Source organism: Pseudorca crassidens, chromosome 13 (genome assembly GCF_039906515.1).
Source record: "Pseudorca crassidens isolate mPseCra1 chromosome 13, mPseCra1.hap1, whole genome shotgun sequence".
In the NCBI taxonomy this organism is placed as follows: domain Eukaryota; kingdom Metazoa; phylum Chordata; class Mammalia; order Artiodactyla; family Delphinidae; genus Pseudorca; species Pseudorca crassidens.
Genome location: NC_090308.1, coordinates 9,378,520 through 9,394,147, shown reverse-complemented (window position 1 = coordinate 9,394,147; position 15,628 = coordinate 9,378,520). Strand labels below are relative to the sequence as shown.

Sequence of the window (15,628 nt, the reverse complement as noted above, 5' to 3'; positions counted from 1 at the left end):
ACTGCAGATTTTATACATTTTTAAATAGCTTTTGTGGACATCCTAAATTACACATTGTCTGGCTCGGATATTTAAAATTCAGAGGCGAGGTTATCACCAGAGTTGAGCATTCTCCCATATTTTGTTAATCTGTAATACGTAAGGATATTGGTCAGTGACTGGGGTAGAGGTAGATAATGTGGCTGCATCATCCCAACCCCCATTATGATAAAGGGTGAAGAAATAGTAGCTAACCCTTACTTGGCGTTTTACCAGGGATTCTTAGCCTGGGAGCTGTTAACGTTTGGGGCCTGATGCTCCCTCCCTGTGATGACTAGCTGCGTCTCCGGCCTGCACTCACCGCTCTCCCTGCCTCCCCCCACCGCTGCCCCAACCCCGGTTCCAGTCACCAAAATTGTCTCCAGTTGTTGCCAAATGGGCAAAGTCAACCCAGCTGAGAGTCACTGAGTTTTACAAAAACATCAGTGAAAGGGTTTGCATTAAGTAAAAATGACATTTCAATGGAATTATAATGAGATGATCATAGAATAAGTGAAGGAAACAAAAGATGGGAATATTCATCTTATTTTAATTCGGGGCCTGTTGCAAATATCTCAAGGTAGACTGAAGTACTTTAGCTCATAAACACAAATTCAAAATCAGGCTCAAATTTTATGTTACGAAGAAGATTCCTCAGTATTTAAATGTAACAATATAAACTGATCAGCGTAAGTGTAATTTTTTTCTTCCAGGTTATCTTGAAGAAAATATAACTGACTTTTTTTTGAGGTTAGGTTTTACTAATCCAATCTGACATTAAATCTAATCAGATCCTTTGAAAGCAAAGAAAAAAATGAACCAAAACAAGGAGTAACAAAATACAGAAGGCATGACCATAATGAATTAATTAAAACATTTGAATAAAAATACTTTCAGCAGCCGTCTATGCTCTCAGTTATCCGGGATGTGAGAACAACTTAAATGGGCCAAAACTGTGGTACGTTCTATAAATACCATTATTAATTGGCAGCTTTTAAAAATGTGGCTGTCAGGTGTGCCCGTTATTTCATTTTCTGAATGTCAGTAAGAAAATACTATTTTTGTTCCAGGGATACGCCTCTTGGGCCTTTCTAGTTAGTCTGGCGTTGTGTTAGTTCCCAGAGGACAGTTTTATTTGGAGATAAGTGTGTCAGAGGAGCCAGGCCTCTCCTCTCTGCCGTCAGGCAGGCAGGGCCCCCCTTCAGCTCGGTACGCTGTGCACACTCTCTAGTCAGTATCCCTTGAGTCTCCTCAGCACCACTTGTTTTCAGTTTGGCCTTCTTCCTGCACAGGCAGGTTAAAGCCTCACATTCAGCTACTGGTTATCCAGCTTTCTGACTGTTGTATCTTTTAAACCGTATCTTTTTAGAGAGGTCTCTCTAAAAGGTAACATCCGTCTGCAGATGTTCTTGAATAACTTATTTTGAGCCTGTTATTTTTTGATTTGTCTGAGTCTTCACTGACTTTGTATTTTTAAGCTATACTGCATTTCACAGTAATTAGTTCATACATTTATTTATAACTTAATATGTAAAATAGCACTTCCTTTTGTTTTTCTTAAAACTCCTAATTTCAGGTTGCTTGGGCTACCTTCTGGTTCTAGCTTCTTACTGAGCAGTCACAGAGGTAAGTGCAGTGACTGGTATAGAGGTAGATAATGTTGGTGCATCATCCCAACCCCCGTTATGATCTCTTTCTTTCCTCTCTAGTATGTACGGGAACCCTTTACCTGTAAAACACAGTCCAGCCACTTGGCTGAGGTAGAGACGAGAACTGTAAATGTCAAAGGAGTATAATGCATTATTCTTTAAATGTGTTGGAACAATTTAATTTGAAAAATGATAGAGCTGTTTTATTTTTTTAAGTACTTGGAAAAAATATAGGTAACATTTTTTTTCATTAACTTTGGAATATAGAAGGTCTTTCTAAGCACAGCACAATTTCTAGCAGCCATTAAGGAAAGAATTGATATATTTAAGTCAAAAAGCAAGGGGCTTCCCTGGTGGCGCAGTGGTTAAGAATCCTCCTGCCAGTGCAGGGGACACGGGTTCGGGCCCTGGTCCAGGAAGATCCCACATGCCGCGGAGCAACTAAGCCTGTGCGCCACAACTACTGAGCCTGCACTCTAGAGCCCGCGAGCCACAACTACTGAGCCCGCGTGCCACAACTACTGAAGCCCACACGCCTATAGCCTGTGCTCTGCAACGAGAAGCCACCGCAATGAGAAGCCCATACACCGCAACGAAGAGTAGCCTCCGCTCGCCGCAACTAGAGAAAGCCCGCGTGCAGCAACGAAGACCCAACACGGCCAAAGATAAATAAATAAAAATTTTTTTAAAAAGTAATGTTCAACTAGGAAAAAAATTTCTGACATGCCAGAGATGTCAGCTAATTCTGTTAATATACAAAGAACTCTTGTAAATCTGTAGGAAAAAGGTAAACAACTCAGAAGAAATGGGCAAAGGATATGAACAGACTTTTCATTGGAAAAGAAATACGAAGAGCCAATAAACATAGGAAAATGCTCATTTTGAAATTCTTCTATCAAATGAGCAGAGAATTAATATGTTTTCACTCCTAGTGTGAAGAAAGGCGTGTTCAAATAGGCATTCTGGTATGAAGCTGGTAAAGGATAAATCGATGAAGCGTTTTGGAGGCCAGGTTGATAATATATATTAATATTTGAGGTGCATCTGCTCTTTGACCCAGCACTCTGAGTTGATCTTACAGCTCTACTCTCAGAACACAGCCATCTGGGCAGCAGAAGAGGTTTCCTGCAGCACTCTTGTAACAACAAAGCCTAGAATGTGTGCCTCATCAGTAGGGGCTGGTCAGATAGACTACAGGACAGCCACACCATGGGAAGCAGGGCTGCTTTTAGAAGAATGAGGGTAGCTTCAGATATACAGATATGGATGAATGGGCTTTTAAAAAGGCGTATCACTATGTGTAATGTTATCTTTATTGTGTTTAAATATATACACACCACAGATGCAAATTGTGTAGAAAAATTATTGAAGGATATCCAAGAAATGAGTCAGGTTCTTGTTTTCTTTTTCTATTACACATTTTAAGTTGGATGAGGACAGCTATTGCAGTACCTTTAGAAAAGAAGAATGGTTTTTAGTGGTTATTACTGGTTTCATTATTAGGCATTTATCTGATATTTTGCAGTTTCAGGAGCATTTCCTGTTAGTAGCTGTGCCGCTAGAATGAATTAACCCGCTGGTGGAAATGAATCTCAGGCATTATTACCAAACATGTGTTAATAGCCGTCCTCATTTGGGTTTTCTCCCAGCTATTAGTGTTTAAATTATAGCATTGATTATAAAAAGGTTCTCAGTGTAGATTTTTTTAAAGACTCTTAGATTACTGCCTCTTTGCAGAACTTACTTTTGAGAAATTAATGGGAAGTTTTTGTTTGTACCTTTAAAAGAACAATGGGGCTTAAACATTAATTGAAAGTTGTATAAACCTAGATGTTTTTTCTGAAGGTTTTTGACTTGAGGGATTTATTTTTCTATGCTTTTTAAACTAGAAAGGTGTACATACTTGGAATAAACTGCTTCTCCTTTTGTTAAAATTCTTGTTGCTTTCTTTATCACACTGTATCCCAGTTGCCCTTGGCTATATCTCTGTTCTTCTGTTTCACGGTTTCTCATCCCATCCTTCCCCCTCTCCACGTGGGTTGGTGCGGTGGGAAGCCTGGTGTAACGTTTGGTGTTAGAGCTGGGTTGACAGTCTGGCTGCACTTCGTAAGAGTCGTGGCTGCTTCCTGAACTATCGGAGGACCAGGCCACTGGTATAAAGTGGTGTCAGACTCACGGAAGACATTTAAGAAATATTTCCTTCTTTTTTCACCTCTTCCCTCTCCATGGAACAATCTCAATCCACTTACCCTTTTTTGTTCCAACCTGTCTCCTTCTTCTACCCTCTCTAACCGTGCAGAAGATTCCCTTAGAAATATCTCTCCAATGTTGAATTTTCTCTGCAGTTTGCTCAGTCTCCAGCTTCTTGTTCAGCATCGCTATCTGCCTGTCTCCTCTGTATCTCAGACTCTGCATGAACAGAATCACTCATTATTTCCCCACAAATCTAGTTTCTCTTCCTGACTTTCCCATTTCTGTTTCTCTGAAAGGTTGCTTTTTTTCTATGCTCTCTTTTTCATTCCACTTTAAAACCCTGAGTGCCTTTGCGAGCCATAGTTATTGATAGGAGTGTCCTGCATCCTTTAGATGTGTAAGGGCAGGAAAATGCTCGGTTTTAATCCCAGACCTTGCCTAGATTTTATTCCCGGATCTCATACTTGCTGTGTGACTCACAGTGAGCTTCTTAGCTTCTGTGTGCCTCAGTTTCCTCATCTGTAAGACCTCAAAGAATTGTTGGAAAGAGTAAATGGAAAAAAGTTCTGAAGTGTTTAGAACAATACGTGGCACTTAGTAGGGGTTTAATTATTTTTAACAGTTTGGATATTAAACAAATGCTCAAAGTTAAGTGGGTATTTAGGGACATAACATCTTTTTGATTATGTAGAGATTTTCAGTGTGATGGTATTTGTTATGAAGGAACTTTTATTTATTAAGGAATGAGAAAGGAAATAGTAATTTTATGTTGGAACTACATTTTGCTTTCGCATTTCTCAAAAAAAAGTCCATTTTTAGGCCATTTTGTAGTCCATTTAAAAATAAATCAGCAAAAGAAAACTTCACAAAGGCTTATTATTTCATTATCTCAAATAAGGTCTGTAATGCTGTGGACTTCTCATAATTGCTTACTGAGACTTTCTCTTTACAAAACCCCTGTTGCAAAGGTTCTCTCCATTTCCCCACCCTGTCTCCCAGCCACACAGGAATCCCTTTTACTCAGTTACAGGGCATTGTAAGGAACCCTCCTTACACAACCCGTGCTCATCTGTATACAGGATTTGTTGACATTTTTCTTCAAAACTGAATGAGGCTGGTGATGTTAACCTTCCATGCTTTCCTGATCCCAGACCCTTGCCTTACATAAGACAGCTTTGTGCATCTGGGACCCATTCAAAAATACACACTGGCGAAATTTATTTTTTAGGATGTTTTGTTGCTATTTGGCTTTATCTAACAGGAAACAAATGACAAAAGCAAAGGGTTTGTTTTGTTTTTACCTTATAACTGCCCTGGTGAAGGGCCAGTCAGCATTCTTATACGCCCAACCCATCATCAGAGGAATGTCTATAAAAGCCCATTTCACGTGGACCTTTATTAGACAGATCTATCATATTGTCTTCTGCTACTTATAGCATTATCCTGTTTGGCACATAAAGCTACCTATTTTAAAACTTTGTGCTAAAAAAATAAGTAAATTCTCGAAGCTAGTACAAATATTTTCCATTTTTTAAGGCAAATCTTATTCTTTTAGTTTTCTCTATTAAAAAAATAAATACCTGGAATTGTCATCTGTGGGTTCAGAATGTGAATTAATAAAGGATCTGTTAAGTCATTTAAGCTTTTTGGGAAGTAGTTTCCAGTCAGTAGTATTGATGTGACTGGCTACAAATTGATTTAATCTGTTGTGATCTAGCCTTATTTTTTAAAGAATGTACAAGTTTTATATTTCTATAAGGGGTTTTTTGAAATCAGTAGAGGTTCATCTGTAGAATTAGATGATGTGCTTTTAGCAAAAGATCTATAAATAACAAAACAGGAAATTTTACAAATTCTGTCTGTATTTTGAGCTGAAATAATTAGGCTTTTCACATAAGACAATTGTATACCTTCTGTAGGCCTTTTTGAGAACGAGAAACCTTTGTCAGAAACTGATTGAAATGTTCTCGGTTTATAGAGGAATCCCATTATTTGCTTTCTAGTCCCACTTCCTAACACAATTGGCACATGGTTATTAAACATTTCATGAATGAGAAATGTCAGATAAAGACAGTTATGCCTCAGTCATGCAGATAAGGTTCAGAAAACAAACAAAAACATCATAACCTCAGCTTTCACAAAACCAGTAACTTTCCATTCATTTTTGTTGTTTATCCCTGGCCAAAGTCTTACTCTGGAAGTTCCTTCCCTCCTTCTTTCCTTCCAAGCGTATATATTAGGGAATGGCAGTGTAATCGACCGTAGCAACATAACCGATAGGGTGTAGATGTATGTGACTGAGGATTTCCTTGTGTGGTAATAAGGGGGGCCCTCGAATGAGGCTTCCAGAGCCTTTCCCCTGAGAGGATAATACGCAAGGTAGTGAGCCCGTGATCAGCAACTCTTCTTACCTGGTAGACTTGTCAAACCGAATGGTCCGTGTTGACCTGTATTGAACTTTGGGCATCCTCTGTCAGGAACCAGGTGGGCAGCGGGAGCTCTACCTACTCATCAGTATCTTTTGAACCTTTATGTATTCTTTGTACTCTTGTTTGCTGGTTTGGTAGAACGCCAAACAGAAAGCAACCTTGATGAAATATAAGTTAACTTTCTCATTAATTCTCAGACCTAGATCACCCTTGGAGTCTGAACTAGTTCAAGTGGGCACAGAGAGAAATAAAGGCTCTGTTGCCCATCTCTCCATCTGCCCCCAGCCTCTCCCAGTGTTGTCTCATGATGTGTGCAGTGAAAGTTCTTCTTAGACCATGTCTTGAAGAACTGGGAAACCAGAAGAACTTATTTCGCCTGAAACCAGCAGAACATACTGGGAAACCAGTGAATCAAGTCGATCTAACTGTCGTTTCCAAACAGGCCCTTGCCCAGGTCTTACTGCATTTTCATTGATGCCTATTGTCAGAAGTAAGAGTTTGATTCTTACTCATCCTGGTGGCCCAAGGATGTCATATAAGAAGCAAAGTAACAACAAAGTAGCAAAATATAACAAAACCAGACCTATTGTCTTTGTGGTCAGCAGTTGCAGACTAGTGTTTTGTTTTGTTTTGTTTTTCTTTAAAAGAAAGTTACTTGGAAACAGTTTAATTCTTTCAGTTTAAGCTTTTTAGAGTGGGACCAGAGCAATGCTCAGTCTAGGGATATTTTTGCCTCTGTTGAAGCAAAAGCCTTTTCAGCGCTGTACCTGCTGTCACCCTTATGAATCATGAGGTTTTCCGTTTTGGCTGGTGAGAACCATCCTACTAAGGGGTTGATACTTAACCTTTCATATGGCAGCTCCCTCACGTGCGTACGCTGATCAGTACTCACCTAAGGCCCGGGGTCCCGTCCCGCCCCCCACTCATCTCCGGAGGTCTCTGTGTAGCTTTCTGCTTCTCAGTACTCTGCCCCAGACTCCCAGCTCTGTCTTCTTAATTCACAGAGACCAGTGGTCTCTGCATGGGTTCCCCGTCCCTGATCCATGGCCTGGAAAGTCTCTCTAGGCAGAGGTCAGGTCCTTTATTGCCTGACGTCTAATGATCTGAAGACAGTTTCACATATTTTGTCTTTTTTAGTTTTAAGTGGAAACGTAAACTGGATCCCAGTTACTCCATCTTGATTGTCTTCTTTGTGTATTACTAGTTGATTTCCAAAAACAAGTTTATTTACATCTACAAATGGTACAACTTTCTTCACAAGAAAGTTGTACATGAAAAGTGCATTCTCGTAACACTATATAAATGTTAATAGTAATGACTTCCCTACTAGAGAGTTGTGGGGCTGGGATTCGAAGCCTGGAAATTGGGCTCCAAGGTTGTCCTCCTAATAGCGATGCTGATTTGGCCATTGCCTAGCTCCACAGGGTGTATCAGTTATCTGTTCTCATGTTGACACTGCACACCAAGCCAGTCAGCTCAGGAGCACACAGAGTTCACGACCTCGCGGACTGTTCTGTGCTCTTAGCCGGTCTTGGTAGGTTCTCCGTGGCTCTGTGGTTCCAGGAAGCTTTGCTCATCTCACATGTCTGGTGGCTTTGAAAGCCCTGGTTCAACATTCTAACATTTTTAAAAGCTTGGCTATGTTTTTCCTCTGGAGTTTTTTTTCATTGGCTGTATGACTTGCATGATATTTGTTCCATTCCTTCTGTGCTGCTTATAATTATTTTTAGTGCTTCAGTGACACTGTGTTATGACAGCAAGAGTCTTTAGAATATATACTAATGCGCTGAAGACAAACCACTGCTATACAGGAAGGGCTTTGCTTTTTGCATGTAATCTTGGTGCATGGGTGGCATGCTGGAATTTTCCGGTGAACTTAGCCCTGCTATGCACTTGCTGCTGTTAGCTTTGGTATATACTCTTTTTTTCCCCTTCGTTTACCGAGCACCTTTTCTTATTTTAAGGTGGATATTTTGGCTCAGATTGGTTGTATTGAAAGTCTCAGCCAATCACCACCTACTTCATCTTCTCCTTCTCCTTCTTCTTCCGTAAATAAGGTAAAATTCAAACTTGAATGAAAGAGGAAATAAACATTTAAAACCCCTAGAAGTAATCCTTTTTTCCCCAAGTGAGGTGATTGTTTCAGCTAAAGTATCTTACTAAAGCTCTTCTTGGGGGCATGGCAACATAGAATGTGGGACGTATAGGAGTTGGAAGGGCAATTGGGATTTATACTTTGGAGACTTTTGATGAGACTCGATTGATGGATTTATTCCATGGACAGCAAGGTCTAATGAAGGACTTTTAATCACGGAGTTTACAGAATCTGGTTGGCTTTGGTACCGTAAAAGGTGGGGAAAGAAGAGAATGATGACATTGCTCAGTAGAAAGGAGGGGGCGGGGCTGGGAGAAGAGGATAGGAGAGCTCCCTCAGAGTTTGAAACCTTAGCGGAGGGACATAATGCATTATTGTGCGACCAAATGTCTGCAGGTGAGGGACAAAAGGGGTTCTTGGAATTGACGGCAAAGAAGTCAGAGGCCGAAGGATCATTAAACCAAATCGTTGTGTAGCTCAGTTTGTTGCAGTGGGGGTTAGGCTTTGAAGAAAAGCAAGATCTCAGCATTTAGCACACAGAAAATGTGCCAAGACCCCCAAGAATTATGAGTTGCTTTGGAACTTTATGGCAAAACAGTTCTGTCTTCTTCCCCTTTCTCTTATGTATCTGAAGGAAACAGATCTTTGGCTAAAATAGAAAGTATCCTAAGTGCCTATAATCACTTATTTAATTAAAAGTTTCTCTATTAATGTGATCTGTCATTGAAGCCATGTGGAAATATAACTGATCTTTTCCTTTAAAGCATAAACTAATGGGGATTTACTCAAAGATGACCAGTCTTCATTCTTCTCTGTATACTCTAGATGAGCCCCCGTGTCGTAAGGTAACCACTACTGAACGCATACCACGTGCCAGATATTGTTAGGTGCTTTATATGCATTACGTCATTGAATTCCTACAGAAATCTTATGAGGAAGTTTATGATGTTATATCCATTCTATAAGAGTGGAAACTAAGAGAGATGGAGTACATTGCCCAAGTTCATACAGCTAGTAAGTGGTAAAGCTGGGATTCAAACCCGGATAGACAGCCTCGAGAGCTTCAGCTCTTAACCGTTGCACCCGTGAGAAATTTACGTCAGTCAAATTTCTACAGTTTCATAAGGGATTTAAAATTCAACCAGTGGACCAATGTTCTTATCCTTGCCCCCTTTTACCCCATACTATGTATTTGTAAGATGCACAGCTTTGCTACGATTATCTCAGGAATACCCTTCTCTCCCCACCCCTCCATGGCCGCTCAGACTCCGTTCTCTGTCTTCCTGCTCTACAGGCTCCTTTCAGCGGATACATTCAGATTGTCTCATGATGTAAAGACAATGTAAATGTATTTCTTTGTTTTGTCTTATGAGGTTAGGATAGCTTTTAACTTTAGAGTGCCAGACGTAGAGAATGGACTTGAGGACACGGTGTGGGGAGGGTAAGCTGGGATGAAGTGAGAGAGTAGCATTGACATATATACGCTACCAAATGTAAAATGGATGGCTAGTGGGAAGCAGCCGCATGGCGCTTTGTGACCACCTAGAGGGGTGGGATAGGGAAAGTGGGAGGGAAACGCAAGAGGGAGGGGATATGGGGACATGTGTATGCATATGGCTGATTCACTTTGTTATACAGCACAAACTTAAGGAGACACTGTAAAGCAATTACACTCCAATAAAGATGTAAAAAAAAAATGAGAGTGCTAAAGGAGCAAATGTGTTGACTGCATGGCTTCTGGCATTAGGGAGTATTTAATTTAGTTAGAGTGGGAGTTAGGGGGCGAGTCGGACATAGTCAGTTCCAGTGCAAGGCAGGTGAAAATCCATTCATAATAGAGATCCAGACAAACACATGAGTGTTTGTGAGTGGTTTAATTTAGCAAGTAATTTACTAAACGCTTACTAAGTGTAGGCCCCATGTTCACAGGCAACAAGAAAGCACTGGTGAGCCTGATGGGCACAGACCTTCTCTTGTCCCTTGCATGCATCCTCATGGAGTTCAGAAGACGATGTTTGTACGTGCAAGTTTTGTTTGTTGGATTTTCCAACATTTGCTAAAACTTAAAGCATAGGAAAGTTAAGTGAACTTCATAGCGAATAATCATATACGCGCCTTCTAGATTTTACCATTAACATGTTACTGTTCTTCATCACACATATGTCCGTCCCTCTGTCCATCTGTACCTGTCAGCATCTTGCAGCTTTTCTACAGGGTACTGATAAGCTTTCATAACTGGGAAGGCACTGTTATTTTAAGAGCGTATGGCAGTGCTGAAAATCACTTATTCTGTGGTCGTCCACAGTGGTTATTTTCCTAGAAGAGACTCAAGTCAGTATACGTGAGGAAAATCTGATTTCCCTCTTTGTGAAATAATAGTAATGTCATGAAGGTTAGATGCATATCTAAAGAATCATAGATATAATAATCTATTATTATTAGAATAATACCTACTTCATACAAATGACCAAGAGGATCACAGTTAGCCACTTTAAGAAAAATAAAAAATTTGAGTCTTCGCCACTTTATGTAAGGCACTTTGAGAATCTTTTAGGGGAGATGTTTGCCCGTGACTTGCTACTGGGAATGACTAACCGATACGCCAATAACTCTAACGGAAGGCTAACTTTGGGAGAAAGTGGAAGGATGTGACTGAATGTCAGCCAGCAGGCGGAGGCCAGCGCCCTCCGTGGGGTGGGACTGGGCCAGAATCTAGGAAGGTGAGGTAGAAGGCTTTGCATGCAGATGGAGAGCAGAGCCTGAGCAAAGGCAAGGACACAGGAAGGTCTGGGAAACTGCGGGCTGAAGCACAGAGTGAGGGTTAGTGGCAAGTAGTGAGGACAGGCAATGTCATGGAAGGAAAAGTTAGGATCTTAATTGATGGCCTAAGGAGTTTGGAATCTGTTCTGTGGTCAGTGAGGTCTAATGAATGGTTTTTAATTAAAGTGGTTGATAGAATCGGGAGGGGTTTGGTGCCCTGAAAGGAGGGGAAAGAAAAGGATGAAGACATTGAAGGAAAGCTGGAAGAAAGTAGAGAAGAGGCGTGGACTATTGTGTGACCAGATGCCTGCAGTTAAGGGACAGACAGGTTATTGGGAGTTGAAAGCAAAGGAGCCAGAGGCCGAAGTGCAGGAAGGGTGGGTTCAGAGAGAAGCAGACCATGAAGGCTTTGTGAGCTGGTTGTTAGTTATTGATATTAGAGGAGGGACCCTGGAGGTCACCTGAGAGAGAGAGAGTGAGTAAAAAGTCAATGATAGAAGCTGGAGAGATTGCCAGTTGGTCAGGGTTTGAAAGATTTATCAGTAGGAGTCAAGTGGAAACAAAGTAGAAGGAATGTTCCAGGAAAAAAAACAGAGAAGCAAAGTTATTAGATTTGCCAACAAGGATTTCATAACCCAGGTAGAGAGCTAAGATCGTACACGTAACCAAATAAGATAGCAATTATTGTAAACAATGTATAGACAAAGTAGTTTTTAAAAGAACTATCATGTTACGTGTTTCTGTCCTAATAAGTTTTAGTTTTTTAAGGTTACTTGGTGATGAATTTCATATCCCATTTCTTCCTCAATATTGATGAAAACCTTCTTTGACAGTTTGCTAACACGATCTTACTGTCATGGCAGTGCTGAACTTTTACTCATCCTGTTGTTCTAGTTATGGCCCTTCTGTTCCTTTTCCTCAGTAGTTTATAGAAATGCTAGACAATGAATGCCTGTACTTACTGTCATCTTACTATCCAAAATTTCTGTACCTTTTGAAGTTTTTAATTGTAAAAACAAAACCTCATAGTTTAGTTTGGAAAGCACAGAGTATATATATTGCTGAATAAAACACCCCTACTTAAAGAAAACTATGGAAGGAAGGGCTTCTCTTAAATGAAGCGTGATTGTCAGGCCCTCAGCACGGCAGCCTTCATTTCCAGTCTGCCCTGGAGTGGCTTGAGAGTAACTCCTCATCAGCCGTATGTTCGAGAAATCCACAGTCATAAGGATGAATGTCTTTCTGCTATTAATATTTGACTTCAGGCAGAATCACTAGTAACTTCATTAATATTTCTTGAAGGTATAGAGATGTTAGAATGAAATCATAGTTCCTTTTGTAAAACATATACTGTTTTTGATGCTTCTGGTAGGTGGCAGGCAGTTATCCACCCTGTATGTCAATTGATGAAGAGTGAAGAAAAGACCAACCATGATAGCATTCTAAAACATTAGAGAGGTGTATGAGGCCGTTTGGGTAATTTTCTTACAAATCTCAATCTCTCTCTCTCTCTCTCTCTCTCTCTAACTAACCCCCAAATTTTTATGTGAGAAGGAAGACCTGAGTAAAGAGAAAAATTTGCTATTCCATGTTCTTGAATAAAATACATTCAGTATTGAAATTATTTTAAAGGCACTATTTGTTTTCCCTGAGTTTATCTGTAAATTTAAGGTGATTCAAATGAAAATCAGCACATTTTTTAAACTTGACATGCTAATGCTAAAACTAAAGATTGTTTTAGTTTTAAAACATGAAGCTGATGCTAAAGTTCACGTGTAAAAATAAACCAATAGAAGATGTTATGGTAAAGTACTAACGGTATTCTGTCTAGTGGACTCCAAAGTAGCGTGGTACTAGTATGAATAGATTCCTAGGATGGAATAGAGTCCAGAAATAGGCCCAAGTCCAGTATACGATAAAGGTGAATTTCAGATCAGTGGAGGAAAATGGATTGTTCATTAAGTGATGTCAGGACAACAGAATGACTACAGGAAAAAATTAAGCTGGCTTCCTATATTATTTCATATACTGAAGTAAATTCCATATAGGTTGAAGATTTAAAATTTAAAAATTAAGGAAACAAAAAACAAAAAAAACTGGTTGCCTCAGGGCTGGGTGAGCCAGGGGTGAGAGGTGGGTTACAGGTACTCTTACTGCAGCACTCCTTGATATTGAGTGCCATGTATTGCCCATTCCAAAATTTTTTTATAATATTAATAATTAAACTATAAAATTATACTAAGGAATAATGGGAGAAAATATTTTAAAAATAGTTTTGGAGTATGGTAGCCCCATTTTATGCAAGACAGCACCCCTTGGCGTGTAGAAGGAGTGTAGGAATGTGACTGTACAATCTCCTTGGAAAGCAGTTTGACAGAATCTATCCATTCTAAGTGCACACTTGTGTTAGCCCAGCAATTTTTCTTCTGGGAATTTCACATACATCTATTGGACATGTGAGGAAAGATTGTGCACTGCAGCATTATTTACAGTAGCAAAATACGGCAAACAAGATAAATGAGCATCAGCATATGCTGTTTAGATGATGGGAAATAAATACAGTGGAATTCTGGGGAGTCATGTAAAAGAATGATGTCATCCATGTGCTGCTGTACCTAGGAGAATGTTTTAGGCTATTAAATAGAAAAACAAAAGAAAAGTGCAGAGCAGAAAGTATAATTTGGGCTCACATAATACGTTTAAAAGCAAAAAGGCTCTCTCTGCATGGCATGTTTAAGTATATACAAGGAATTTGTTAGGAGTCATTATCTCTGAGAGAATGACTGGCCTTTTAAGGTGGTAGGAATATTTTTTAAATTTCATATCTTTTTATACTATTTGAATTTTTTTCTTACTGGGAACATATTACCTTTTCAAATAAAAATTAAAACAGTTAAAAATACAACTGATTACTATCAAGCAGTTAAAGTGAATAAAACATATTCTTACCAGCAAGTATAATCTCAAAAACATAATGTTAAGTGAAAGAAAAAGACAGCTTGCAAAGAGTTACATACAGTACAGTGTTGTTCAGGTCAGTTTGAAAAATATAAAGCATTTGTTATTTATGAATACGGTACATATTCCATTACATACGCAGTGGAAGTATAAGAACATGCACAGGAATGAGAACAGGTTCAGAAAAGTAGTTACTTGGGGGAAGGAAAAAGAAAGGGAGTTTCTTTGTTATTGTTGTAAAGTTCCTAAGCAAATATGGCAAACTGTTAACAATAAAATTCGGTTGATCCTGTCTTTTGTGCTTTCCTACGTGTTTCTAAAATTTTATTATTTAAATTGTAAATTGTTTTAAATTTCTATCAGTTTTTTCAGCACCCCAATTCAATTGTTATGTGATTCCTACTGAATTGAGTAATGCTTTCTAGAAGTCACGAATACTCTCTCCTTTTTTACCCCTAACATCAGGTCAGCAGTGGCAATGACCCCTGGTCAGCCTGGAATGCTCCCAAATCTGGAAACTGGGAAAGCTCGGATGGCTGGGGAGCCAAGCCCGAGGGGACTGCAGCCCAAAGAAACACCTCCAACAATTGGGACACTGCCTTTGGTCATCCCCAGGCCTACCAGGGACCAGGTGAGGAAGAGGGCTCTGCTGGTGATGGAGCCCACCCACCCTTAAAGGGCATCGGAGTAAAATAGATTTAATCAAAGGAACTGTTCTCAGGTGCTCTTATTCACTAATAGCAAACTCATTTTTCTGGGTCAAAATGTAGGTAGTTTTTAGTTACGGTCTTCAGTTCACTCTCAGTTACCTGTCAAGGAGTCCCAAATGCAAACGCTTGCAGTGGCCAGGTTCATAAAGCGGAACAGCAGCGCAGCCCCGTGGGGCGGGGCTGCGGAAGACGGAGGTGGGCAGCTCTGCTCCAGCCGGCGGGTTGATGCCGTTGCAGGAGAACTGAGCTAGTGCTCCTGGACCACCACAGTTCCAGAGAGAGTAGAAATCTCGATTTTCATCTCCTCTTCCCACTTTAACATCTTAGCTACTAACACACATTTGGGCCCCAAAAATGTGCACACGGGTTGAATATGGTTCATCGCCACATTCAGTGGTTTATGGCCACATGGTTGGTGACCTCTAACGTAGCTGTTCTGTCTTTTCCTTAACTACCTGTTTGACTCCCAGGTTCTTAATGGAAATACTGAGGCAAAAGAGGAATTTCTAAAAGGAGAAACAATTCAGGAATTAAGAAAGGCGATTTATGTCTGTTCTGAAATTAAGAGCTCCACCCGTTATTTTTTAATGATCCCTGTATGAGCAGATTTTGCCAAGAACTGAATGTGCTAAACAGCAGGAGACTTGCATGCAGGAGCCATAAAGGGCACAGGTGCTGGTTTCCAGCTCCCACTCCTGGACAGGAGCTGGGCTGCTGCAGGACCAGGAGTCGTGGGTAGAAACGTTGAGACTAGACTGCTGACTTCTGCTTCTGTAGTAACTTGGCGTGGCTCCGGGACTCTTGGCCCAGATCCTT

The 15,628-nt window shown here is 40.2% G+C and overlaps 1 protein-coding gene across 4 annotated transcripts in view; it reads left to right on the top strand.

The window, feature by feature from the left end:
* SNX9 (sorting nexin 9) overlaps positions 1 to 15,628 on the top strand; it is a 137,035-nt gene that overhangs the window by 89,177 nt on the left and 32,230 nt on the right. For 3 of the 4 annotated variants that reach the window (XM_067701676.1, XM_067701675.1, XM_067701677.1), the window contains 2 exons: positions 8,254 to 8,346; positions 14,568 to 14,733. In XM_067701676.1, the coding sequence (XP_067557777.1) occupies positions 8,254 to 8,346; positions 14,568 to 14,733 (259 nt within the window). The remainder of the gene's footprint in view (positions 1 to 8,253; positions 8,347 to 14,567; positions 14,734 to 15,628) is intronic. The other variant, XM_067701678.1, reaches the window with a different exon arrangement.